The sequence below is a fragment of the Salvelinus sp. IW2-2015 genome, unplaced genomic scaffold (assembly GCF_002910315.2).
Source record: "Salvelinus sp. IW2-2015 unplaced genomic scaffold, ASM291031v2 Un_scaffold2092, whole genome shotgun sequence".
NCBI classification, from domain to species: domain Eukaryota; kingdom Metazoa; phylum Chordata; class Actinopteri; order Salmoniformes; family Salmonidae; genus Salvelinus; species Salvelinus sp. IW2-2015.
Window position 1 is genome coordinate 27,249 of NW_019943431.1, and position 25,636 is coordinate 52,884.

Sequence of the window (25,636 nt, forward strand, 5' to 3'; positions counted from 1 at the left end):
CAGAATACATTCTGGCTGACGATGCATTGGCTCGGTAATCAATTATTTGCCTTGAAGTGGTACCCTTTGTGCTGAACCCACTCGTTCTCTAAGTTTATGGCCAGAGCATCATGTCATAAACTAATATATACACTGAACAAAAATATATACGCAACATGTAAAGTACTGGTCCCATGTTTCATGAGCAGAAATAAAAGATCCAAAATGTAAAATGTTGTGTACAAATTTGTTTACATCCCTGGGGACAATAAAAGGCCACTAAAATGTGCAGTTTTGTCAGATGTTTTGTCACAATGCCACAGATGTCTCAAGTTGAGGGAGCATGAATTGGCATGCTGACCACAGTAAATCCTCCAGATCTGTTGCCAGATTAATTTAATKTTAATTTCTCTACCATAAGCCGTCAGTGTAGAGAATTTGACAGTACATCCAACTGGCCTGTAACCATGCTAGCCCAGGACGTCCACATCTGGCTTCTTCACCTGCAGATCTTCTGAGACAGGATGAAACCCGATTTTAACTGTACCGGGCAGATGTGTGGGCGAGCGGTTTGCTGATGTCAACATTGTGAACAGAGTGCCCCATGGTGGCGGTGGGGTTATGGTAGGAGCAGACATCAACTACAGACAACAAACACAATCACATTTTGAATGCACTGAGATACCGTGACGAGATCCTGATGCCCATTGTCATGCCATTCATCTGCCGCCATCACCTCATGTTTCAGCATAATGCACAGCCCCATGTCGCAAGGATCTGTACACAATTCCTGGAAGCTGAAAATGTCYCAGTTCTTCCATGGCCTGCATACTCACCAGACATGACACCCATTGAACATGTTTGGGATGCTCTGGATACGACCTGTACGACAGCATGTTCCAGCTCCCGCCAATATCCAGCAACTTCACACACCGGAAAAACATTCCACAGGCCAACAAATGCACAGCTGTAGTCCGTGTCATGTGAAGTCCATAGATTAGGGCCTAATGAATTGATTCAATTGACTGATTTCCTTAAACTGTAACTGAGTGAAATCTTTGAAATTGTTGCATGATGCGTTTATACTTTTGTTCAGTGTATTTATGCGTTACCGAATGGAGTAACATTTTTCCATTTGCCAGATTTTTTTTTTTATTGCGCATCCAATTACTCTTGAGACCTTTGCCAGTGAGCTCTCTCTTTCAGGGTTGGATAGGCTGGTATAGCCAGACAAACAAGCCCTAACGGTTTAGCAGCAAATCTAGTACAGACAGATGCTGTTTCTGTGTCAGAATGAGACTAGAGAAACTGTAGAGACAGGGTGGAGAGGTCAGACAGGCTATGCTGCCCCTGTCCTGATAACAGCACCACATAAATTGTCAGAAAACTCTTCAACACAAATTTCAGAGCAAAATCAGTTGAATACGTCTTTAGACAGCCACTTGCCTTTCATGAAAAATAATCTAAATACAAGCAGTACTTAAATTGATCAATTAGGTTAGGTGTCCAGTGCTAATTCCTCTGAGCTAAACATTAGAAACGTACCTAAACTAAAACAAATACAAAATTGTTGACACTAGAGATTTAGGACTCAAGCATGCTGTCTAGCCCATTCATTTTTCTTCAGCCGTCTGTACCTCCTAAACTTCGGGCCCATAATGTTTTTCTTATAGGATTTWAAATGGTCTCCAACCCTGTGTTTGATGGCTGCATAAACCCCTCAGCTTTCAGTGCCTTATGCTTTGAAGGCAAGCCATCTATCCCCATGCTCCGTGGCACCAGTGCAGTAAGGAAACAAAGAGCTGCCACTGCGGCCATTTTGAATCATTAGCTGGTGCTGTAGAGAGGCCTGCAGAGGTGACACAGCCAATCAATCACAGGTAGAGCCAGGGGAGGGCGGGGATATAAAAGGGAGTGGGAGGGGTGTAGCCAGAATCCCAGGGTGCTTTGTAGATAGCCAGATAATGGACAGTGTGTGTTATTTATGTGCACGCAACTGTGTGTGTGTGTCTCTGTGTGTGTCTGTGTGTGTGTGTGTGTGTGTGTGTGTATGTGTGTGTGTGTGTGTGTGTGTGCCCTGTGTGTGTGTGCCCTGTGTGTTGTTGTGGGTGCCAGCAGTATGCCCACACGGGGGTGGCGGCAGAGCCATGATTCAGTAGTGTTGTGATTTTAACAGCAGGTCCAGGACGGGCGGTTTATTTTTGTCCGTCGCCCTGTGAGTGACGGTCCAATCAGGCCTGGGACGGGCTGTCAGGCCTGTCAGGCTGAGGGATGAAAGGAGATGGGAATCAGGACACGGAAGGGGACTGCCGTATGATCGACAGACCCAGGCACAGGAGCCACGGAGAGGAGAGGAATGAAAGAGGGAGAGGAAGAGGAGGACTGCTCCCACCAAGGTTCAGACCGTCAGCCAGGTGGAATAAAGTGTTTTTTTCCTAAACATTTGCAACAGTGACAAAGCGCAATCTGGGAGAAGGTGGGGGACCGTGACCCGGGTATAATGGAGTGTGATATTTAATGGAAGGAAAGACACACCCTCCATCATGCAGACAAACTTGGAAGAGATAATGCACATTAAAGCGCTTTTTAAATAAATACCCATGACAGATTTACCRTTTCGATAAAGTTCCTGGGAATTTCACAGCTTGAATTGCTCTACTTACAAAATAAATTGAGATCCACATTTAATGTGATTATTTGAAGATGCGTGCCTCGAGTCTGTCCAGAGCAACCTTTATCAGCCTATGGTGTTTGTATTCCTTAAGGTAARATAGGTTACTCTTACCGATCCAGCGCATGAGTGAGGTGAGGATCTGGAGGTATTTAGTCTTCTGAGCATCGAAGAAAACGAAAGGGCCCAACATCACAGTGAAGATGCTCTGTAGAGAGGGAGAGATCATCTTAAAACACATTGGAAATCACTTTATACAACATATTCACAAACCAGTGTGTGTTTGGGTTGTGTTTATACTTCCACAGCATGTGTAATAAATGACAAATGGTACAATTGGATTTTTCCAAGATGAAAATAGAGATAAAACTCTGTCTCATGAGAACATGAGGCTATTTATTCCCTTTCCACCCAACATACACCAAGATGCCAAACCACAAAATAAAAAATGTCAGTTGAAATTCTATGAAGCCATCATAGTACCGATTGCCTCATAACAAAGATAGGTCTTATCGAGAGTTGCAATTATCAGTGGCATCAGCCCACTCTCTCTCTCCCCATCTATCCCATTCTCTCTGACAATCCCATGTCTGATAGCGGAGGTTGAGTGACGTGTGATCTCAAGGCCAGTCACTTCAGTGGCATGTCATCTGAAGAGGAGCCTGCAGGGTAGAACTCACACAGTCAGACACAATAATCTCTAACAGGGCCTGGGGGTGAGAGCTCAATCAGGAGACCAAAGTGGGGACAGAAAGACAGAAAGATACAGATAGAGAAATGTTCCACTCAGAAAACTGATCTGCTCCAGTCACTCTCCATCTCCAGGACCTCTGACCCCTCCCATGAACCTCCCTAACTCCACCCAGAGCTCTCCCCTTCCCTCTGTGCTGTATTTACAGGGTGGGCCCATGGGTTGTGAGGGCAGGACACAGAGGTCAGTGTTGGTGACATAAGTGTGAGACAGGACAGAGAATGTAGACAGCCTCTACCTGCACAAGGAGGCCATCCACTGGGGACAGGGAAGGGTACAGTGCTGGCTGAATGCTAATGCCAAGGACCCAACAGAGTGAGACCAGCCGACAGGGAAGGGTGGGACCAGACTCATTTAAGACKTTATTATTTCCAGAATTATGGAGGAGAATTGTGAATCCCACGTGTCAGGAGATGAAAGTGCTRAATAGTACTTAATACCAGCTACGGGTGACTGCTACAAATCAGTGCAGAATTCCCGAAAATGTACTACATCTTGGAGCGACGGACATACATTTGCAATACTCATTCATGTGTAATGGAGGAGGCATTATGGAAAGTGTGGACTGTCCTAAAGAAGGTTGAGAGACAGTGAGACATATTTCAGCGCTGAATGGTCAGCGGTGTCTGGGTCTGTCTCTGTACCTGTGGTATGAGACAGTCTAACGTGTCATACTTCATCCTCCAGCCAGACAACAGTCCATCACAGGCCTGATGATACCTCCCATCCATCTGCCACCAAGTGATGGACTGCTACCACTCCTGGCCTGAGAAGACATGGTATATGCCATCTCAGAGGTGGGGGATATGTGCTTGTCAAGAATAGGGCAGGAAGTAGCCTAGTGGTTAGAGCGTTGGACTAGTAACCGAAAGGTTGCAAGATCGAATCCCTGAGCTGACGAGGTAAAAACCTGCCGTTCTGCCCCTGGACAAGGCAGTTTACCCACTGTTCCTAGGCCGTCATTGAAAATAAGAATTTGTTCTTAACTGACTTGCCTAGTTAAATAAAGGTTAAATAACATAAAAAAGGGCCCTCAAGGCTTTACATTGGAGAGAGAGAGAGAGAGTCTACTGGGCCGGACGAAGACCCATATAAACAGAGATTCTCCATGAACGTGAAGAGCATGTTAGAACGGGACCTTTTCACTGCCATAGCTGGAGGCAACATATGGTCTCTACAGAAGAGGAGATAGTTCTGTGGATGAGACTCTGGTGTTAAGGTAGTGTGCATGTGACTGGAGGGGAGAGCTGAGTGTGGCTGCTATGAAAGAAATATGTTTTTAAAGCAAACAAAAAAGAAAACAGGAGATGATGCAAACGTCTGTCTATCTCATGAAAGAGAAAAGAAACAAAGTTATCATTTTTTTTTTTTTACTGATCTTGTTTATAAAATAAAAAAAATAAGAGTGGGGAGGCATAGTGTCTGTGGGGAGGCTGATGAATTTCACCCTTCTTGTGCAGTCAGCACCACACATGAATCAAGACCCCTCCTCTAACCAATTACAACCTCCCACCACCACAGCCAGACAATAAGGCCTCAGGACACTGGACTGCACTTAACCACAGCACAACAGCCAGAGGAAGCAACACAAAACAATTSAAATGGATAAAGAATACGAACAGCAAAAACAGCTCTGTGCTGTATCTTGATAAGGCTTTGTCGGTGAAGGCCAGCATTGACTTACAGAAAGTTGGAGAGCCTTTCATCTCTGACAGAGAGAGCAGAGAAGGAAGAAATCATTTTGCCAACAAGGTTTTGTGATGGAAATGACAAATAGGATGGGGAATGGGATGGCATCACACTGGCAAGCGATGCCAAAGCCAGGACCGGAAGGGAAGGCTGGCAGAGGGGCCAGGGTTGGAGGCAAGAGAGGCATGGCTTGTGTACAGTATGGGGAGGAAAGGAACAGAGAGAGTGTGGGCGAGGGGAGAGGGCATCAGGTGCCATGTGCTGTAGGGTGACTCAGACCCAGTGTTGGCAGGGCCTTAGGAGCAGGAGGGCACAGGGGGGGGGGGGGCGCAGAGAGAGAGAGACGGAGGAACAGAGCGACAAGAGGCACTGCTGCAGGAGATAACACTTTCCTAGTCACTCTCTTCAGAACCTATAACTACACACTCTACACCATCTTACTATAGGACGGAGAAGTAGCCTAGAGACAGGGACAAGGAGGTGAAAAGGCCAAAAGAAAGCTCATTAAAATAAACGCTGCAAATTCAGAGCCGTAGACGGACGTTTGTAGAGCAAGGAGGCCTACAAACCTGACTCAGTTACACCAGCTCTGTCAGGAGGAATGGGCCAAAATTCACCCAACTTATTGTGGGAAGTTGTGGAAGGCTACCCGAAACGGTTGACCGAAGTTAAACAATTTAAAGGCAGTGCTACCAAATACTAATTGAGTGTATGTAAACTTCTGACCCACTGGGAATGTGATGAAAGAAATAAAAGCTGAAATAAATAATTCTCTCTACTATTATTCTGAGATTTCACATTCTTAAAATAAAGTGGTGATCCTAACTGACCTAAGATAGCGAATTTTTACTAGGATTAAATGTCAGGAATTGGGAAAAACTGAGTTTAAATGTAGTTGGCTAAAGTGTATGTAAACTTCCGACTTCAACTGTGTGTGTGTGTGTGTGTGTGTGTGTGTGTGTGTGTGTGTGTGTGTGTGTGTGTGTGTGTGTGTGATAATTGTTGTGACAGGACAAATTATAATGGCATGGGGATAATATCAGTCTTCACTAATCAACGACTGGTTCATTCATGGCTTCTGACTGAGACTTGAGGACAACATCACTAATAAAGCGGTTGGGACTGTGATTCAATTCAAGTCCATTTTGGGCTAGCTATTATCATCCTCAGAACCAATGACAGTGAAAACATGTCCTTTCAAATCCCTAGCCCTCAGCGCCATCTGTGTTCAGTGATCTTTCATTTGAAAGGCGGTTCTGCTATTAATAAGGTTTGGTGCAGACGGAGTCAGTGCCCACGGGCCAGCCAAGCACTCAGGTGGACTTATTTAGGACTGTCAAGGAGACACAGGAAGCAAAGCACTCCCTGACAAATACGCAAAGGGGAAAAACATAGACAATATAGGTAGAGTTCAATGTCTTAGGAAGATTGACTGGCACTTGGTTTCGATGCATTTAATTCTACGTTCAAGATGCTCTACTGATTTGTTCATCTCACTCTTCCCCGCGCTGCTCTGAAATAGATTTTTGTCTATGCATGTTCTTTCCTGACCCAGAGTGCTTACGTTTCAAACTTATGCAATAAAAGTATCCATAATGGGAACAAACCCTGTCAAGGAGAAAACATTATTTTCCTTCCCTCTCTTCGCGGTGTGCTGATGATTTTGTTCCGGCAGAGTGACACCCTCAATCATGACTAGTAGTGTTTCTTTTTTGACGACAATGACATTCTTAAGCATCAGCCATTTCTTGCCTCAATATCAGACAACGGTGAGCAACACCAAACCTGCCACAATCACACACTTGMGTGAAATGCAATAAACAATAAGTCAGAGATAAAAACTGCAAAARTGACCAGGCTGACGACGGATACAAACACTGATTTATTCTATTACCCCGGCTGAAAGGGTACACWCGCTCTCCACAGACCATTAGAGCACTTCTAGAAGCAAGAGACAAGCAAACAGACCCCTAAGGACAATATCCTATCTGATGACAATGACAGGAGAACATGTAGTAGTTCTGTTTTTGCCATAATAATTAGTCAATATGCGGTTTGATGCCAGGTGAACACACAGTAAAATTGTGTTTTAACCACAATTCTGGCACTACACACAGACCCTTAATTTAGATTGTGACCAATTTTCCTGCACGCAGCTCCCCAGGACTGCTGCCCACAATTGCCAGCCTGCACAGAGACACACAAAGTTGAACTTCACTCATCTTTACTAGTTTGTTTGCCCCAAACGTGTACATTTCTGGACATTTTGAAAAGCGAGTCAGGTAAAGAGCTGTTTATGTCTGGGGGGCTGTGTTGTATTTTAAGACAGGCTTGTACAAGCTAAGAAGCCAATAGTGAGGGTAGCATACAGTTTTACAGTGAGGGAAAAAAGTATTTGATCCCCTGCTGATTTTGTACGTTTGCCCACTGACAAAGAAATTATCMGTCTATAATTTTAATGGTAGGTTTATTTGAACAGTGAGAGACAGAATAACAACAAAAATATCCAGAAAAATGCATGTCAAAAATGTTATAAATTGATTTGCATTTTAATGAGGGAAATAAGTATTTGACCCCTTCTCAATCAAAAAGATTTCTGGCTCCCAGGTGTCTTTCATAAAGGTACGAACGGAGATTAGGAGCACACTCTTAAGGGATTGCTCCTAATCTCAGTTTCTACTGATAAAAGAACCTTGTCCACAGAAGCATCAATCAATCAGATTCCAAACTCTCCCATGGCCAAGAAAAAGAGCTCTCAAGGATGTCAGGGACAAGATTGTAGACCTACACAAGGCTGAAATGGGCCTACAAGACCATCGCAAGCAGCTTGGGTGAGAAGGTGACAACAGTTTCTGTGATTATGCAAAATGGAAGAAACACAAAAGAACTGTCAATCTCCCTCAGCCTGGGCTCCATGCAAGATTCACCTCGTGGAGTTGCATGATCATGAGAACGGTGAGAATCAGCAGATACAAAAGAGGATCTTGTCAATGATTCAAGGCAGCTGGGCATAGTCATACAAGAAACAAATTGTAAGACACCTATGCCGTGAAGGACTGAAATCCTGCAGCGCCCGCAAGTCCCCTGCTCAGAAGCATATACATGCCGTCTGAGTTTGCAATGAACATCTGAATGATTCAGAGGACACTGGGTGAACGTGTTGTGGTGTGAGAGATGAGATTTGGCAGTACCATGGTTGAGTGGAAACATGGGTTAGGAGCTATGACCCCAAGAACCATCCCGTCAAACATGGAGGTGGAACATATGCTTTGGGGGTGTTTTCTGCTAAGAGGAGGACAAACTTCACTGCATCAAAGGGACGATGGCGGGCATGTACCGTAATCTTGGGTGAAAACCTCTTCTCAGCCAGGGTATTGAAATGGGTCGTGGATGGGTATTCCAGCATGACAATGACCCAAACACAACGGCAAGGCAACAAAGGAGTGGTCAAGAAGAAGCACATTAAGGTCTGGAGTGGCCTAGCCAGACTCCAGACTTAATCCATAGAAAATCTGTGGAGGAGCTGAAGGTTCGAGTTGCCTAAAGATCAGTCTGAAACTTATGATTGAAGAAGATCTGCAAAGAGGAGTGGGACAAAATCCCTCCTGAGATGTGTGCAAACCTGGTGGCCAACTACAAGAAACGTCTGACCTCTGTGATTGCCAACAAGGGTTTTGCCACCAAGTAGTAAGTCATGTTTTGCAGAGGGATCAAATACTTATTTCCCTCATTAAAATGCAAATCAATTCATAACATTTTTGACATGCGTTTTTCTGGATTTTTTTGTTGATATTCTGTCTCTCACTGTTCAAATAAACCTACCATTAAAATTATAGACTGATCRTTTCTTTGTCAGTGGGCAAACGTACAAAATCAGCAGGGGATCAAATACTTTTTTCCCTCACTGTATATGAATATTCGTTATAATAATGTATGGGGATAATAATACATTTTATTTTGTAAAGTGGTTTCTTGCATTAAGCACAATACAACTACATTTTCAGTTACCTCCTTGTCTGAAGGACAAGTAGCTAAACAGGTTAATGTCAGGTCCTGCATGTTTTCAAAAGCCTCATGGAATGTAGACTTACAGTGAACATCGCATTGGCTGCTACTGTAGGCTGTATCATAGAACAGCTTTCAATAGCTATTTCCATGTTAAAATGTTATGGGATGCATTTCTCCATTGTTTTTGATGGTAGGCCACTCTTGTAGGGCCTGCATTATGATCAAATAGCCACAGTAGTCTACTTGGCCACTGTTAAAACTTAAAAATTTGGTAACACAAAATTTGGGTACAGCCAGTGTTCACAGTAAAAGTGCCGGAAGTTGCACAGAATTTCTACAAGGTTCAAGTTTGTGCTCAGCAGACCTACAATTTAGCTCAGTGCCGAAAAAAATGATGGAACATTGATGGTGACCCAGAAAAAGAGAATGCTCAAAGGACACCATCCGTTTCTCATCATGTCCCAACGTCAGGACCAGAGGGCCTGGAGATCTCCTGCCGCCTCCTCTCTCACATTCTCCATCTCTCTTTTCCATCTCTCGCTCTCTTCCTCTTCACACAGTAGGTACCTCCAGCAGGCCATCCCACTCCAGACAGCCATGTGGCTACAGTAATGAGCTCCCCAGCCGAGCAGGCCACCTCCTGTGCATGGTGGGGAGGTGAGCTCATTCACTGGAGTGCTGAGAATGACTCACCCACCTGTCAGTTCAATCACCATGGGACTAGAGTCACCAAAGTGCTGGAGAAGAAGACTTTCTGGGTTTGGTGCTTTTGTTGAAAGTGCCCTCTCAGTTTGGTTATAGAGCTGAGAGATGGTGTGTGATCATGAAATATACTAGTAGTGTTGTGGGAACTACACAATCATTGATATCAATCAAACTTAAAAACCCAAATCATTGGGTTGTTTAATCTGCCGGTGTCCTTAATCTCTCTAAAGATCATGGTGGAAAAAGTGGCTGACAATCAATGTTAACAAGTAATCACTATTTTATGTGAAAGATTTGTGTGTGAGGGAGTCATGTGTATGCAACAGCCTTTGATTAGCTTTGGCTTGCGTCATCTTTGAGTCAATCCGTTGGTCTGGTTAATCACTGCATATGTGAGTATTTCACGTGGGCACTTCAGCCATTACAGTTGGCCCACATAACWTATCTCTGATCCATGCACCCATTTGAATCATTAACCACCATATTGGTAACCTCATTCTGGAGGGGTCAGCCAGATACTACCACCACACAGCTGTCTTGGTGCTCTAGGATAGGTTGGTTACAGGGATTGGATTCAAATCAGAGTACTGCATGACTTGACTGCTACAAAGCTGTTTGGCATCTTGCTTTTATATTACTTAGTGTTCTGGCCATTGTGTTATTGCTGTTGTTTGGGTGGAGGCGGAGGGGGTTAATGGATGAAAACCCGGAAGCCAGAGACCACTCATGGTGAATTCTCTGCGGTCGTGGTCATGAGGATGCCATGTGGTCATGCAGCCTGGAACACTGTAATCCACCCACCATCAAAACAGCAGGACAAGGATTACTATTCCCAATCCCCACAGTCCCAAGATCCCCAGCCATTTGTTTGAGATGTTAATCTTCATTCCGGACAGATTTCACAAACCTACATGGGTGGGCGGGAGGGAGATAGGATTCCATTATGGCTMATTTCTGACTAATGAGGATAAACGATAAAATACATTAAATAACCACTCAACTGAGGTCACCGGTTTCCTTTCAACTTCCTTCGAAAGAAAAGGGAAAACAAGAGAGGTTGGGTRGATGCGGTTCTACTGATTTATACAGGCACAGTGGAGCGAGGTACCATCTTTTACAATGTGTTTGTTGTGTTTCATTTATGGAAGACTGCTTGACAGGATATCGGCATCTCGCATTGAAAAATCAGCATGTGCACAAGCGGATAGGCTAACAAGATGGACGACTGCTCCAAACCAAACATTCACATATTTGAATAAAAACGCTAGGTCCATTGATTGGCCTTCAACCAAATTCAACCCAACTCAACGCATATTCATTGTTAATTCATTGTTAAATATTCAGACTCCCTTCATTCTCAGAACCATCCCAATCTCTACTCTAAAACAAAGGCTTGTTCTGGCGGTGTTTCCTGTGATTCAGAGAGGGAAAGGGTTTGTCCGTTCGGAGTGACTGTATGACTAGAACCATTATTCAGAGGCCAGTGAGAGCAGGTCTGTGGTTGCGGCCCTTCAGTGACTGATGGGTGCGAGCTGGGAGACTGGGTCAACGTGTGATGAACACTGAAGCGRCAGTGTCTCTCCCAGCTGGCCACTGGCACTCAGTGGAGGGACGTTATACAGCAACAGGAGGAGTGTGAAGGTATGGTGGCGAACACAGAAACTATGATCCACTACTGACAGCACGGGCCCACTGATCTCAGAGATCTAAGTGGGCTCTACCAAGGCTGTTCATCGCWKGGCTGTTGCTTTCACTCATACTCATAAGTGACACTGATGATGAGCCTCAATAGGATGTATTGAGAATGTGAGAACAAAAAAAATAGGGTTATTCCCAACTCTGAGCATGCGCTGACCAACTGGCAAGTGTCTTCACTGACATTTTCAACCTCTCCCTGACCGAGTCTGTAATACCAACATGTTTCAAGCAGACCACCATAGTCCCTGTGCCCAAGAACACTAAGGTAACCTACCTAAATGACTACTGACCCATAGCACTCACATCAGTAGCAATGAAATGCTTTGAAAGGCTGGTCATGGCTCACATCAACACCATTATCCAAGAAACGCTAGACCCACTCCAATTTGCATACCGCACCAACAGATCCACAGATGATGCAATCTCTATTGCACTCCACACTGCCCTTTCACACCTGGACAAAAGGAACATCTATGTGAGAATGCTATTCATTGAGTACAGCTCAGCGTTCAACACCATAGTRCCCTCAAAGCTCATCACTAAGCTAAGGACCCTGGGACTAAACATCTCCCTCTGCAACTGGATCCTGGACTTCCTGACGGGCCACCCCCAGGTGGTAAGGGTGGGTAACAACACATCCGCCACACTGATCCTCAACACAGGGCCCCCTCAGGGGTGCGTGTTCAGTCCCCTCCAGTGCTCCCTGTTCACTAATGACTGCACGGCCAGGCACGACTTCAACAACATTAAGTTTGCTGATGACAACAGCGGTAGGCCTGATCACCGACAACGATAAGACAGCCTATAGCGAGGTCAGAGACCTGACCGTGTGGTGCAAGGACAACAACCTCTCCCTCAACGTGATCCRCAAGGCACTACAGAGGGTAGTGCGTACGGCCCAGTACATCACTGGGGCCAAGCTTCCTGCCATCCAGGACCTCTATACCAGGCGGTGTCAGAGGAAGGCCCTAAAAATTGTCAAAGACTCCAGCCACCCTAGTCATAACCTGCTCTCTCTGCTACTGCACGCGGTACCGGAGCGCCAAGTCTAGGTCCAAGAGGTTCCTAAATAGCTTCTTACCGCCAAAGCCATACGACTCTGGAGAAATCTAATAAAGGGTGCTACCCACACTTTTGCATTGCCCCCCCCCCCGCCCGCCTACTCTCTGTCTATTATATATGCACATAGTCACTTAATAACTCTACTATACTGTACATTTACCTCAAATTACCCGAGCGACCGGGCGCCCGACATTGACTCTGTACCGGCTACCCCTTATAATAGCCTCGCTATTGTCAATTAACTCGTGCGTAATCATTGTCTGATAGGTCTGTATGGCGTCTTTCCTTGTTGGGGTATTCTATACTAATCATTTGTGGTAAGGCTTGTAAATAGCATTTCACTGTTGTATCGGTAGCATGCGCAAAATACAATTGTATTTTATTTGATTCAAATTAAGTAAGGCCCAAAAATGCATCTATTGATCGTTCTGCGGTGCGGATGAGACAAATCGCAGTTCCTCACATTAGATGCTCAATGACATTAGCTGAGGAATGGAGAACAGAGGAATTCGATACAGCCAGACATGGAAGGGCCTGAGCACAAAAAACAGGCCCAAAACATGGGTCAAACAGTGGACAATGGTTTGGCTGGTACAATGAGGGTTTTTGGTGGATAGCCTATACATTGTATACAGTTGAAGTTGGAAGTTTACATACACTTAGGTTGGAGTCATTAAAACTCGTTTTTAACACTCCACAAATTTCTGTTAACAAACTATAGTTTTTGGCAAGTCGGTTAGACATCTACTTTGTGCATGACAAGTCATTTTCCAACAAATTGTTTCAAAACAGATAATTCACTGTATCACAATTCCAGTGGGTCAGAAGTTAGCATACACTAAGTGACTTGCGCTTTAAACAGCTTGGGAAAATTCAAGAAAATTATGTAATGGCTTTAGAAGCTTCTGATAGGCTAATTGAAATAATTTGAGTCAATTGGAGTGTACCTGTGGATGTATATCAAGCCTACCTTCAAACTCAGTGCCTCTTTGCTTGACATCATGGGAAAAATCATAAAGAAATCACAAAACCCCGATTGTTAGACCTCCACAAGTCTGTTCATCCTTGGGAGCAATTCCAAACACCTGCAGGTACCACTTCATCTGTACAAACAAGAGTAGCAAGTATAAACACCATGGCCCACGCAGCCGCATACCGCTCAGGAAGGAGACGCGTTCTGTCTCCTAGAGATTAACTAACTTTGGTGGCAAAAGTGAAATCAATCCCAGAACAACAGCAAAGGACCTTGTGAAGATGCTGGAGAAAACAGGACAAAAGTATCTATATCCACAGTAAAACGAGTCCTATATCACATAACCTGAAAGGCCGCTCAGCAGGAAGAAGCCACTGCTCCAAAACTCGTCATAAAAAAGCAGATTACGGTTTGTATTGGCACCATGGGGACAAAAATCATCTTGTCTCTTTTTGGAGAAATGTCCTCTGTCTGATGAAAACAAAAATAGAACTGTTTGGCCTAATGACCATCGTTATGTTTGGAGGAAAAAAGGGGGAGCTTGCAAGCCCAAGAACACCATCCCAATCGTGAAGCACGGGCATGGCAGATCATGTTGTGGGGTTGCTTTGCTGCAGGGGACTGGTGCACTTCACAAAATAGATGGCATCATGAGAGGAAATTATGTGGTATATTGAAGCACATCTCAAGACATCAGTCAGGAAGTTAAAGCTTGGTCGCAAATGGGTCTTCCAAATGGACATGACCCCAAGCATACTTCCAAAGTTGTGTGCAAAATGGCTTAAGGCAAGGTCAAGGTATTGGAGTGGCATCACAAAAGCCCCGACCGTCAATCCTATAGAAAATTTGTGGGCAGAACGAAAAAGGTGTGTGCGAGCAAGGAGGCCTACAAACCTGACTCAGTTACACCAGCTCTGTCAGGAGGAATGGGCCAAAAATTCACCCAACTTATTGTGGAGAAGCTTGTGGGAGGCTACCTGAAATGTTTGATCCAAGTAAACAATTTAAAGGCAATGCTACCAATACTAATTGAGTGTATATAAACTTCTGACCCACTGGAATGTGATGAAGAAATAAAAGCTGAAATAAATCACTCTCTACTATTATTCTGACATTTCACATTTCTTAAAATAAAGTGGTGATCCTAACTGACCTATGACAGGGGAATTTTTACCGGGATTAAATGTCAGGAATTGTGAAAAACTGAGTTGAAATGTAGTTGGCTAAGGTGTATGTATGTAAACTTCCGACTTCAACTGTACATACAATAGGCCATAAAAGCCCATGAGGGATGTATAAACTCAAACTGATGGTGATAGCAAGCCAATTGATTCATTGAACATGGTGAGAGCAAGGGGAACAAGGAGAGAAATGAGAGGAGAAAGCAGAAGAGAGTGAGATTAAAAGGAGGGGCAACACATATGAGAAGGAAAGAGGAGGGCCTATGGGGCAGTAGCACCATGTACTCTCAAACGTTCTGAAGCTTTGCGTCTGTCAGGATGAAAGAGAGACTACCTCCGGCATCATTAATCACCAAAATGCATTACTATCAAGCAGCCATAATTAAAAAACGAAATTAATTATCAATAAATTGATGCTTAAATAGAAAAGATTGCCTTGCCGAATTTCCTAAACAACCAACACCCAGCCCTTGCTCTAATGAAAAAAATGAAAGCAATTAAGAAACAAGGCTATATTTTGCCTCAGTCAATTTATTGAGACAAATTGAATTAACTGATTTAGGGATACAAACATTAGGCCTCTCCATTATAATMTGTGTGCAGAGGAACACTACAGACTGTCACGAAAGTGTCTCAAGCTCATCCATGATCACATATTCAACAAGGGTAGTAGGGTACTAACACGGTGTAGGAGGATTGGGATGTTTCTACTGCATGGACCAAGGGGGCTCAATTCAGTGTTAAGAGGCATAAATCATAAACACCATTCAGTATTTGCAGCGAGGGGGAATGTTTAAATTAAAATGTATCAAGTAAAAAACAATTCACACCATGAACATTATTTTTTCTTCTAATTAGAAAATGACAGCTCATACCTGCATTCTTGATGAGCAAAAATCGTTTTTTTATGTTGGAGATATTCAGTGACAACAGAGTTTGATTAGCGGAACCTCCAGAGGCATGCAGATGCCAAATCGAGCTCTGTACCCCTTCACCATGCGCCTCCCAAATTGTTTAACAATGCAGAGGGCTCTGTACAGCTCCGCATTGACATGATTGGTTGATGGTATACATCCTGTATAAAAACAAACTCACTTCCTTGACAACAGCTGCACTGCTCCGCGAAGGGCAAGAAATATGAATTCCCTGACTTCTGCTGAGGCCATTCTTGCCCTGAATTCAGCTGAGATCATATCACCGTAAATCCTTCATGGCCAATGCTGACGACTGATTGATCATGCGCCCAGATGCACAATGCACTTCCCTCTCCAGAATGCGCTCTCTCTCCTGCCAATTTGTACACATTAATTGATTCAGAATTTTGTGTGAATTGTTTACGTTTGATTCTTAGTGTATATCAATTCACCATTACATACGGTGCATACAGAAAGTATTCAGACCCCTAGACTTTTTCCACTTTGTTACGTTACAGCCTTATTCTAAAGTGGATAAAATCGTTKTTTACCCCCTCATCAATCTACACACAATACCCCATAATGACAAAGCAAAAATAGTTTTTTAGCATGCTTGGCAAATTTATTAAAAATAAAAACCTGAAATATCACATTTACATAAGTGTTCAGACCCTTTACTCAGTACTTTGTTGAAGCACCTTTGGCAGCAATTACAGCCTCGAGTCTTCTTGAGTATGACGCTACAAGCTTCGCACACCTGTATTTGGGAAGTTTYTCCCATTCCTCTCTGCAGTTCCTCTCAAGCTCTGTCAAGTTGGATGGGGAGCGTCGCTGCACAGCTATTTTCAGGTCTCTCCAGAGATGTTAGATCGTGTTCAAGTCTGGGCTCTGGCTGGGCCACTCCAGGACAATCAGAGACCTGTCCCGAAGCCACTCTTGCATTGTCTTGGCTGTGTGCTTAGGGTCATTGTCCTGTTGGAAGGTGAACCTTCGCCCCAGTGAGGTCCTGAGTGCTCTTGAGAAGGTTTTCATTAAAGGATCTCTCTGTACTTTGCTCCGTTCATCTTTCCCTCAATCCTGACTAGTCCCCCAGTCCCTGCCGATTAAAAACATCCCCACAGCATGATGCTGCCATCACCATGCTTCACCGTAGGGATGGTGCCAGGTTTCCTCCAGACGTGAAGCTTGGCATTCAGGCCAAAGAGTTAAATCTTGGTTTCATCAGACCAGAGAATCTTGCTTCTCATGGTCAGAGTCCTTTATGTGCCTTTTGGCAAACTCCAAGCGGGCTGTGCCTTTTACTGAAGAGTGGCTTCCGTCAGGCCACTATCATAAAGGCCTGATTGGTGAAGTGCTGCAGAGATGGATTACCTTCTGGAAGGTTCTCCCATCTCCACAGAGGAACTCTGGAGCTCTGTCAGAGTTACCATCGGGTTCTTGGTCACCTCCCTGACCAAAGCCCTTCTCCCCCGATTGCTCGGTTTGGCCGGTCGGCCAGATCTAGGAAGAGTCTTGGTGGTTCCAAACGTCTTCCATTTAAGAATGATGGACGCCACTGTGTTCTTGGGGACCTTCAATGGTGCAGAAATGTTTTGGTACCCTACCCCAGATCTGTACCTCGACACAATCCTGTCTCGGAGCTCTACGGCCAATTCCTTCAACCTCATAGCTTAGTTTTTGCTTTGCCATGCACTGTCAACTGTGGGACCTTGTATAGACAGGTGTGTGCCTTTCCAAATCATGTCCAAACAATTTAATTTACCACAGAATAAGGCTGTAACGTAATAAAATGTGGAAAAAGGGAAGGGGTCTGAATAGTTTCTGAATGAACTGTATATCACCAGTAGTACATTTAAGGTAAATTCCTATCATTTTTAATCTACAATGTTTGTTACTTTGGTTACGGTCATTTAATTTAATGCATTCAATATTATTCCAGTCTTATTGTTCTCATTGTCGAAGTGGACACATTGTTTGCAGAGTGCACAACCTATGCTACTCTTGGTTTGTATAATTCCATTTACGAGTTCTGTCAATTTAGGTCATTGTATTTTGTTTGGAGCGCTCCTATCAATGTTGAGTAAGGATGCACACGTAGGCATATAGGCTACCTGGCCTGGGCGCAAATGTAGGCATATAAATATGCCCATTTGGGGATCTGCTAGTATTTCTGATTGGCTTAACACACCACCACTAATGAATGACCTGTGGAGCTTCTCAAAGTGATGTTTTCTTCACCTCAAACAGCAAGCAAACAAAGTCTGTTTTTACAGCCATTGATAATTACAATAGTTCCTGAATGCATTTGAAAAATCTTTCCAGCTCTCTCCCTTTCGATAACCACTCGGCGTGAAAGGGAAAAATGTCATGCCCTGATCCAGTGGAAAAGTCATAAAACAGGCTTCTTATCAGTGCTGGACTTAGGTTCCGGTACGGTTTATATTTAGGTGCAGGAGCTCCACAATAATTTTGAGCTAATATTCTATAAGAGGAACAGCTCTCAGCTCCAGTGAGCTCCAGCCCAAGTGAAGCACTGCTTCTTTGCCTACAGCTGCATCTGTACAGAGCTCACTGGTGCAGGAAACTGAGGGCCCAGAATATTTTATACAATGTTGCAAGTTCACTAGCGCAAGCTTTGGGCCAGACCCAAGTTAATAGTTGATACCGTGTTTAAAATGTGTTGCAGACAGGCCATGTCTAGTCAATGTGATTTAAAGGATATATCTATATATATATATATGTATTTTTTAATCTGGATATTTTCTACCTACAGGCTGCAATGTTTTTATTTGTGGCTTCATATAGGCAATTTTTGCATAGAAATGGCAATACAAGTTACTTTTTAGGTTTGTATCATTTTCATTTAGATATAATTTGATAAACCACATGACTATGATTGAGATATGTTGAAGATCTTAATATAAATAGAATCGCATGAAAAGTGTAGGCAGTCTGACGTCTACAGCGTGTGGTCCCTAAAACAGCGTGCTGAACGATCTGAAGASGAACGCTAGATCCACATTCGGTGCGATGTGTGTGAGCCCCAACTCCTGCAGTCTTCAGAAAAATACATTCCTAGAACTGCATCGAAAAACTTGTTTTGATCCCCCCCAAAAAAAGCAATTCTGCTGTACAAACACAAAATACATAAATGACTTGAAGGGATGTTAGACCTGGGCTCATTCATTATTTTCCCCTCRGTGAGTGTAGGAGAAACACACAGAGACAGAGGCTTTATTGGGTATAAAGGAGAGCTTATCTTGTGGTAGCAGCAGCCTTGCCATCCCCCTGTGTGACGAACAGCCATAGACTCATCAATGTCAGATCTCCTCTGCATCAACTGTGGATGCATCACCGGCCCTGCAGGCCCCGAGGTCACTATCAGGCAAGCGTAAACTGAACACTTCCAAAATAAACAGGGATATAAAACCACCAGAGATGAATACATAACACTGTCTCTCTCCGTGGACATGGCTTGTGTGTGAAAGTCCACCTATAGAGGAGGCTTCAGGAAGTCAGGCTGAGACTATGGATGGGTTGGAAACCTGTCAGATAGAGACACTGACCCATTCTGACAGGATCTTTATACAGAGGTGTGTGGACCCAAGCAGCCTGACATACAGGGTTCCCACTGGACCTCCACGTGTTACAGCTGTCCCACAAACACTCAATGACGCACCCAGTACACACRRAYTCTACCCAGAAGTGAGCTTGCTTCAATAACTGTCTAAAATATGACCGTACAATGCTAAATTAGAAAATTGCAACTTTGACAAGGCTACAAGGAACATTTTGTCTTGATTCCATTAGCTTCACACTCACCAAGGTCAAGCTGATGTCCAGATGTATGAGCCTAATGGTTAGCTCATGGCTACCATCACTGTGAGATGTGTGAACAGAATAAAAACAACCTCAACACTCATCTTTCTCCTACACAGCCCGCTCTCGGAGGAAGTGAGATATACTCAACACAGACACTTTTACTGTTAATTAAGTAGATGACCCAGGAGACAACCATCTAGTCTCTACGCAATTAAAGATGACTGTAATGAGAGGAAGGATGGCAGCAGCCAGAGGATGGGATGGGACATGGTGGAGGGGGAGGTAAGTGTAGGTGAGGGGGGGGTAAGTGTAGATGGGATATTTTGCCACCTGCCTGTGACTATTTAACACATCAGAATTGCTCAACACTACAGTAATGCAGTTGTGCCCAATTCCTCTTCACTCTGTCTCAGTAGGAGATGACAGAACACTAATGAAGGAAGTTGAAGCAGACGTCAGTAAAATCAAAGAAGTTTGACCAGTGGTATTTCAAATGTACACACCGCTGTAGGGCTAGCCCACATGAAGACTAAAGCACGCATATAGACGCATCTTTATTTATTTCACTGCAGTACTAATAAATCACACTGGCTGGGCTTGTCATGGCCAACTAGTATTTTTCAGGCCAAGACTTTCACAACCTGCCAGCATTCCTAGGTCAGCATACGGTCTCAGGACAGTCTGACAGAGAATCCATGTGTAGGCCTAAACTTTATAAAAGGCAATCGCTCAACTATTAAGAACCATTTACAGCATGATTAAGCAAGTGATTGCAGTGTTCCACTTGTGTGAGTCTATTTGAGACTAAATGGTGAGGACCACWGAGGTCTCAAATGTATGCCCTCACACACTGCTGCTTTGTTTGAATAACGATGTCACATGAGGGTTTCCATTAGGAAATGGTTGTGCCGGACATTTGACCGGCAACATTTWAAATTTACCGGACCCATATGCATTGGGTGCGTAACCTGATKAGGGCATCYACACACCGTGCTCAGAGTGACCGAAATCGCATTCAGAAGAACATGCATGTCGAGGATGCAATGATATGTGGTCCTTCTTACAGACTTCTGATGTGCACTTTGAACATGTTAGAATAACTATAAGAAGGGCTTACCAAGAAAAACTTCCAAAAGGACTAACTTGAGGTAAAATTAAGTTAGGGTACTCAACAACAAAAAAGGCAGATTGATTTCTTATTGCTCACTTTAATGAGCAATAAGTCTGTCCAGTTTATGATGGCTTACCGAAAATACATAAAAGTATGGATGAACCTCCTTTACRTCCCATAGTGTCAGGTAACAGTAGCCCTGTTGAACACCTGTCTCAATATGATGATTTATTCATCTCAACATTTGTGCCAGCATTGCCAGCCTTTTTAGGAGATACCATGATGTGCTTAAGATCATCAATAACTATAAATGCGACAGCGAAAGCATCTTGGTTACACTTGACGTTCAGTCTCTCTACACTAATAGCCCGCATGACGCAAGCCTACGAGCGCTCTCACGCTATCTCAACACTAGACCTGAGGGTTTCTTACCTCCGTCTAACTTTATTCTGTCTCTCACTGAAATAGCCCTCACATCAAAATACTTCCAATATGCGGGCAGTTTATAGCAACAGATTCAGAGTACAGCAATGGGAGATGACTTTGCTCCTAACTATGCAAATGTATTCATGAGACACTGGGAGACCTTCATTTATGATGTCCAGAAAAACCCATATTTCCAGAATATCACCCTTTGGAAAAGATACATAGACGACATCCTACTGGTATGGAACGGTACTGAAGGTCTCCTCTCAGAGTTCATTTCATATAATTTATCTGAACCCAATCTCAAATTCACAACAGAGAGAAGAAAACAGACTTGGAGTCTACTATCTTCTGCAAGCCGCAGAGTAGGAATACACTTTTACGCACAGACAGTAACCACCCCGTACACCATAAGCGGAGCATACCGGTAGCTCAATTCCTAAGACTCCGAAGTAACTGTAGCACAGACATAGATTTTGGTGCCCAGAGTAAACTGCCTGCTACTCAGTCCCAGTTGCTATATTATTAGTAGATTTGGATAGAAAACACTCTGAAGTTTCTAAAACTGTTTGAATAATGTCTGTGAGTATAACAGAACTCATATGGCGGGCAAAAACCTGAGAAAAAATCCAACCCGGAAGTAGGAAATCTGAGGTTGGTCGTTTTTCAACTCATTCCCTATTGAAGATACAGTGGGGTATTGGTCATGTTGCACTTCCTAATGCTTCCACTAGATGTCAACAGTCTTTAGAACCTTGTTTGATGCTTCTACTGTGAAGTGGGGCCGAATGAGAGGGGATTGAGTAAGGTCTGCCATGAGCTGGCCATGAGCTGAACATGCGCTGACCATGAGCGTCGTGAGTTTAGATTGTGTACTGAACGCACGAACAAAACTGAGTTATTTGGACATAAATGGACATTATCAAACAAAACAAACATTTATTGTGAAACTGAGATTCCTGGGAGTGCATTCTGATGAAGCTCAAAGGTAAGTGAATGTTTATAATGTTATTTCTGACTTCTGTTGACTGCACAATATTGATATATTTTTGTCTTGTTTGGGCTCTGAGCGCCGTACTCAGAATATTGCATGGTTTGCTTTTTCGAAATCTGACACAGCGGTTGCATTAAGGAGAAGTGTATCTAAAGTTCCATGCATAACACTTGTATTTTCATCAACATTTATAATGAGTATTTCTGTAAATTGATGTGGCTCTCTGCAAAATCACCGGATGTTTTTGGAACTACTGAACATAACGCGCCACGGTATACTGAGATTTTTTTATATAAATATGAACTTTATCGAACAAAACATACATATATTGTGTAACATGAAGTCCTATGAGTGTCATATGATGAAGATCATCAAAGGTTAGTTATTAATTCTCTCTCTATTTCTGATTTTTGTGACTCCTCTCTTTGGCTGGAAAAATGGCTGTGTTTTTCTGTAACTTGGCTCAGACCTAACATAATCGTTTGTGGTGCTTTCGCCGAAAAGCCTATTTGAAATCGGACACTGTGGTGAGATTAACAAGAAGTGTATCTTTAAAATGGTGTGAAATACTTGTATGCTTGAGGAATTTTAATTATGAGATTTCTGTTGTTTGAATTTGGCGCCCTGCACTTTCACTGGCTGTTGTCATATCGATCCCGCTAACGGGATCGCAGCCATAAGAAGTTTTAAATTCTTATGGATAGGGGGCAGCATTTTCACGTTTGGATGAAAAGCGTGCCCAGAGTAAATGGCCTGCTACTCAGTCCCACTTGCTAATATATGCATATTATTAGTAGATTTGGATAGAAAACACTCTGAAGTTTCTAAAACTGTTTGAATGATGTCTGTGAGTATAACAGAACTCATATGGCAGGCAAAAACCTGAGAAAAAATCCAACCAGGAAGTGGGAAATCTGAGGTTGGTCGTTTTTCAACTCATTCCCTATTGAAGATACAGTGGGGTATGGATCTGTTTGCACTTCCTACGGCTTCCACTAGATGTCAACAGTCTTTAGAACCTTGTCTGAGGCCGAATGAGAGGGGAATGAGTAAGAGGTCTGGCAGAATGCTTTGAGCTCGTGACGCTCGTTCATGTGAGAGCGAGCTCTGTTCCATTTGCTTTTCTGAAGACAAAGGAATTCTCCGGTTGGAACATTATTGAAGATTTATGTTAAAAACATCCTAAAGATTGATTCTATACTTAGTTTGACATGTTTCTACGATCTGTAATATAACTTTTTGAACTTTTCGTCTGTACTTTCCGCTGGACTTGCACCAGCGTCGTGAGTTTGGATTTGTTTACCAAACGCGCTAACAAAAGGAGGCATTTGGACATAAATTATGAACTTTATGGAACAAATCAAACATTTATTGTGGAACTGGGATTCWTGGGAGTGCATTCTGACGAAGATCATCAAAGGTAAGTGAATATTTATAATGCTATTTCTGACTCCAGCATGGCGGATATCTTCTTGGGTTGTGATGTCTCTGAGCGCCGTACTCAGATTATTGCATGGTTTGCTTTTTCCATAAAGTTTTTTTGAAATCTGACACAGCGGTTGCATTAAGGAGAAGCATATCTTTAAATCTGTAAATAACACTTGTATCTTTTATCAATGTTTATTATAAGTATTTCTGTGATTTGATATGGCTCTGTGCAAATTCACAGGATGTTTTTGGCAAGCCAAATGTAAACTGAGGTTTTTGGATATAAATATGACCTTGATTGAACAAAACATACATGTATTGTGAAACATGTTGTCCCGGGAGTGTCATCTGATGAAGAATATCAAAGGTTAGTGATACATTTTTATCAATATTTCAGCTTTTTGTGACTCCTCTCTTTGGTTGGAAAATCGCTGTATGCTTTCTGTGACTAGTTGCTGACCTAACATAATGATATGTTCTGCTTTCGCCGAAAAGCTTTTTTGAAATCGGACACTGTGGTTGGATTAACGAGAATTGTATCATTAAAATGGTGTCTAATACTTGTATGTTTGAGAAAATTGAATTGAGATTTCTGTTGATTGAATTTGGCGCCCTGCAATTTCATTGGCTGTTGGCGAGGGGTTCCGCCAGCCCTARACAGGTTAAATGCAAGTAAAACTAAATGCATGCTCTTCAACTGATCGCAACTGCCCGCTCGCCTAGCATCACTACTCTGGACGGTTCTGACTTAGAATAACTACAAATACCTAGGTGTCTGGTTAGATTGTAAACTCTCCTTCCAGACTCATATTAAGCATCTCCAATCCAAAATTACATCTAGAATCGGCTTCTTATTTCGCAACAAAGTATCCTTCACATGCCGCCAAACATACCCTCGTAAAACTGACTATCCTACCGATCCTTGACTTCGGCGATGTCATTTACAAAATAGCCTCCAACACTCTACTCAGCAAATTGGATGCAGTCTATCACAGTGCCATCTGTTTTGTCACCAAAGCCCCATATACTATCTACCACTGCGACCTGTATGCTCTCGTTGGCTGACCCTCGCTTCATATTCGTCGCCAAACCCACTGGCTCCAAGTTATCTATAAGTCTTTGCTAGGTAAAGCCCCGCCTTATCTCAGCTCACTAGTCACCATAGCATCACCCAACCGTAGCACGCGCTCCAGCAGGTATATTTCACTGGTCACCCCCAAAGCCAATTCCTCCTTTGGCCGCCTTCCAGTTCTCTGCTGCCAATGACTGGAACGAATTGAAAAAAAAATCACTGAAGCTGGAGACTTATATCTCCCTCACTAACTTTAAGCATCAGCTATCAGAGCAGCTTACAGATCATTGCACCTGTACATAGGCCATCTGTAAATAGCCCATCCAACACCCTCATCCCCATATTGTAATTTATTTATTTTTTGCTCCTTTGCACCCCAGTATCTCTACTTGCACATTCATCTTCTGCACATCTATCACTCCAGTGTTTAATTGCTAAATTGTAATTATTTCGCCACTGCGGCCTATTTATTGCCTTACCTCCCTAATCTTACCTCATTTGCACACACTGTATATAGACTTTTCTATTGTGTTATTGACTGTACGTTTGTTTATCCCATGTGTAACTCTGTTGTTGTTTGTGTCGCACTGCTTTGCTTTATCTAGACCAGGTCGCAGTTGTAAATGAGAACTTGTTCTCAACTGGCCTACCTGGTTAAATAAAGGTGAAATTACATATTTTTTTAAATAGACAAAACTCCCCCAGGTTTGTGTTTTTCCACAGAGCACATGTGCCAGTCACTTCAAATCCAATGTATTAAAACACTGGAACATTCTCAAAAGTAATCCCAATCTACGAGTGTCCACAATATTACCCCTTCACATTTTTTGGGAGCCATATAAGCAATATAGCCGATTCCGTGACGCACAGCATGAAGCTACCTAAGAAGCATGACACTTGGCTACCAGGCCCACCCAATGGCAATTACAAGTGTGGCCACTGTGTACATTGTGACAGTACAACCAATACGAAAGTGTTCACTCCTCTGAATGAGTATAGTGAAGCAGTAAAAGGAGATAGAAACGGTTTCTGTTTATTATTATTTTCTTGTTTTTATTTAACCTTTATTTAACTAGACAAGAAAAGAACAAGTTAAGAACAAATTCTTATTTACAATGACGGCCTACACCAGCCAAACCCGGATGACGCTGG

The 25,636-nt window shown here is 43.2% G+C and overlaps 1 protein-coding gene across 1 annotated transcript in view; it reads right to left on the reverse strand.

The window, feature by feature from the left end:
• Window positions 1–2,610: 2,610 nt before the first annotated feature.
• Window positions 2,611–25,636, reverse strand: part of LOC112072925 (transmembrane protein 104) — a 61,566-nt gene continuing 38,540 nt past the window's right edge. The window contains exon 9 of the mRNA XM_024140302.2: window positions 2,611–2,858. Coding sequence (XP_023996070.1) covers window positions 2,673–2,858 — 186 coding nt within the window. The 3' untranslated portion in view covers window positions 2,611–2,672. The remainder of the gene's footprint in view (window positions 2,859–25,636) is intronic.